Consider the following 2,952-nt stretch of genomic DNA (forward strand, 5'->3'; position numbering starts at 1 on the left):
CCACCAGTGCTCAGTATGAGGCCCCTCCCGGCTGGCTGGCCTCCCCACCAGTGCTCAGTATGAGGTCTCTCTAGGCTAGCTGGCCTCCCCACCAGTGCTCAGTATGAGGTCTCCCTAGGCTAGCTGGCCTCCCCACCAGTGCTAAGTATGAGGTCTCCCTAGGCTAGCTGGCCTCCCCACCAGTGCTCAGTATGAGGTCTCCCTAGGCTAGCTGGCCTCCCCACCAGTGCTCAGTATGAGGCCTCCCTAGGCTAGCTGGCCTCACCACCATCTGATCTGACCTGCTGGAGGTACCCCGGCATTGGGTATACTAAAGACAATACTTACAGGCACCCCACGACCCCCTGGGGATAACCGTCCAAAATCCGCGTATGCCGGGGTGAAGTCCGGCCCCTTCTGCAGCATGCGCGTGTCCAGAGTCCTGATGGGTAACTTCGGCTGATTAATCTGTGGGTGGAGGGAAACACGTTGAAATGCGTAGATTTCTGCGTCAGGTGGCGGGAAAATGACACAAAACGGCCTAAAAAGGGTCAAAGGGACGTTCTTATTAGACGATCGGGAGACATGCGTCACTATAACGCATGTGACATTCCTCCACCTGGACTGGTGGAACGTCTCGTATTGTGAACCCTCCGGGGGAGAAGGTTCTTTAGTGTCACACGCCGGGGTTATATAGAGGAGACAACACACCCGACCCCAGGGGGGAGCGCACCCCTCTCCTCGGGGACAATGACACCCCCAGATCCCAGACAGACGACACAACCCACCCGACCCCAGGGGGGAGCGCACCCCTCTCCTCGGGGACAATGACACCCCCAGATCCCAGACAGACGACACAACCCACCCGACCCCAGGGGGGAGCGCACCCCTCTCCTCGGGGACAATGACACCCCCAGATCCCAGACAGACGACACAACCCACCCGACCCCAGGGGGGAGCGCACCCCTCTCCTCGGGGACAATGACACCCCCAGATCCCAGACAGACGACACAACCCACCCGACCCCAGGGGGGAGCGCACCCCTCTCCTCGGGGACAATGACACCCCCAGATCCCAGACAGACGACACAACCCACCCGACCCCAGGGGGGAGCGCACCCCTCTCCTCGGGGACAATGACACCCCCAGATCCCAGACAGACGACACAACCCACCCGACCCCAGGGGGGAGCGCACCCCTCTCCTCGGGGACAATGACACCCCCAGATCCCAGACAGACGACACAACCCACCCGACCCCAGGGGGGAGCGCACCCCTCTCCTCGGGGACAATGACACCCCCAGATCCCAGACAGACGACACAACCCACCCGACCCCAGGGGGGAGCGCACCCCTCTCCTCGGGGACAATGACACCCCCAGATCCCAGACAGACGACACAACCCACCCGACCCCAGGGGGGAGCGCACCCCTCTCCTCGGGGACAATGACACCCCCAGATCCCAGACAGACGACACAACCCACCCGACCCCAGGGGGGAGCGCACCCCTCTCCTCGGGGACAATGACACCCCCAGATCCCAGACAGACGACACAACCCACCCGACCCCAGGGGGGAGCGCACCCCTCTCCTCGGGGACAATGACACCCCCAGATCCCAGACAGACGACACAACCCACCCGACCCCAGGGGGGAGCGCACCCCTCTCCTCGGGGACAATGACACCCCCAGATCCCAGACAGACGACACAACCCACCCGACCCCAGGGGGGAGCGCACCCCTCTCCTCGTGTGAGGGGACAATGACACCCCCAGATCACAGACAGACGACACACACGGGACTGCACCTCCCTCTCTCCTCACTTTGTCCAGGACCACGTCGCTGATGGGCGGCAAGCCTTCGGGTTTGTGCACACAGGCCGGCATGAACTGGAAGCCCAGCAGGAAGTCCCGGTCATACTGACGCTTGCCGTCATGGGGCACGTAAGATGCTGGCACTGCTGGAGCGTCCTGGGACACGTCGGCGGGCGGCTCTGCCGGGCTGACACCTAGATAAGACGATGGGAGGAAACATCACACCAAATGCATTGCACCCCCATGACAGGAAGCATGGCACCCCCCCATCTATATCATACATACACGTGTCCCCTTACCCACCGAGTCACCTGACTCAATACTGCCACACGCGTGTGTACATTCTGTCCGCGAGGTAAGTACAGCTTTAAAGGATAAAAGTACTTCAAGGCAAAGCACACTTCTCCTTTTTTACCCTTTTCACCCCATCCCTCCACAGATGGATGGCTTTCCATTTTCGAGCTCTGATCTGAATTTGGGGGAACGCAGTAATTTGCAGCTTTCCATAGAAAGACCACCAATGCGTCCCCCATCCCGGCAGACTGAGCTCTGACAGCCCCCAAGGTTACAAGCCAACAGAAGAACCCGGAATGGGCCAGCCGTTACCTGACTTGAAGGGGTACTCCTCGTCCAGGCCCGGCGGGACGTCTCCTCCGTCGCCCTCTGTCTCCGTGTCTGCCCCATTGCGGAAGGGTTCCGCCTCGCCGTTCTCCTCCGGCAGCTTAGAGTTAAGGTACGGGTGATCGACCTCCGCGCCGCCGCCTTCCTCCGGCTCCATCTCTGCGGCCTTCTCCTCTTCAGCATCACCCTGTCCCTGCAGCTGGCACAGAGAAAGCAAGGGGAGGGGCAGTGACACATCAGGCACATGTATGGAGAGCCTCCCATTACACACAATGGGCAGGACACTTCCTATCCAGGGGAGGAGTCTGCAATGGTGGCGCAGGACGAGGGGAGTGATCAGCAGGCACTGCTACATCTGCAGTGCTCGATTAAGGGTCACGGGCACCCCGAACAGACACCAGTAAGGTACCCGGATGGTGGACTTGGGTGAGTTATAATTTAAGATAAGGGAAAACAATTAGTATGCATTGGGAAAGGGGCCCATGGGGGGGGGGGGTCATTATTTGGCCAGGGTGGCGGGGGTCATTATTTGGCCGGAGAGGG

At 60.7% G+C, this 2,952-nt stretch overlaps 1 protein-coding gene across 1 annotated transcript in view; it reads right to left on the reverse strand.

Annotated features, from left to right (window-relative positions):
• The window catches only part of EIF4G3 (eukaryotic translation initiation factor 4 gamma 3), a 30,486-nt gene that overhangs the window by 21,986 nt on the left and 5,548 nt on the right, over positions 1–2,952 (reverse strand). Inside the window, exons 3-5 of the mRNA XM_018574725.1 lie at positions 2,395–2,608; positions 1,798–1,982; positions 328–447 (exon numbers count right to left, since the gene is read on the reverse strand). Of these exons, the coding sequence (XP_018430227.1) occupies positions 328–447; positions 1,798–1,982; positions 2,395–2,608 (519 nt within the window). The remainder of the gene's footprint in view (positions 1–327; positions 448–1,797; positions 1,983–2,394; positions 2,609–2,952) is intronic.

This window comes from Nanorana parkeri, unplaced genomic scaffold, assembly GCF_000935625.1.
Source record: "Nanorana parkeri isolate BGI_ZX_2015 unplaced genomic scaffold, ASM93562v1 scaffold3190, whole genome shotgun sequence".
NCBI classification, from domain to species: domain Eukaryota; kingdom Metazoa; phylum Chordata; class Amphibia; order Anura; family Dicroglossidae; genus Nanorana; species Nanorana parkeri.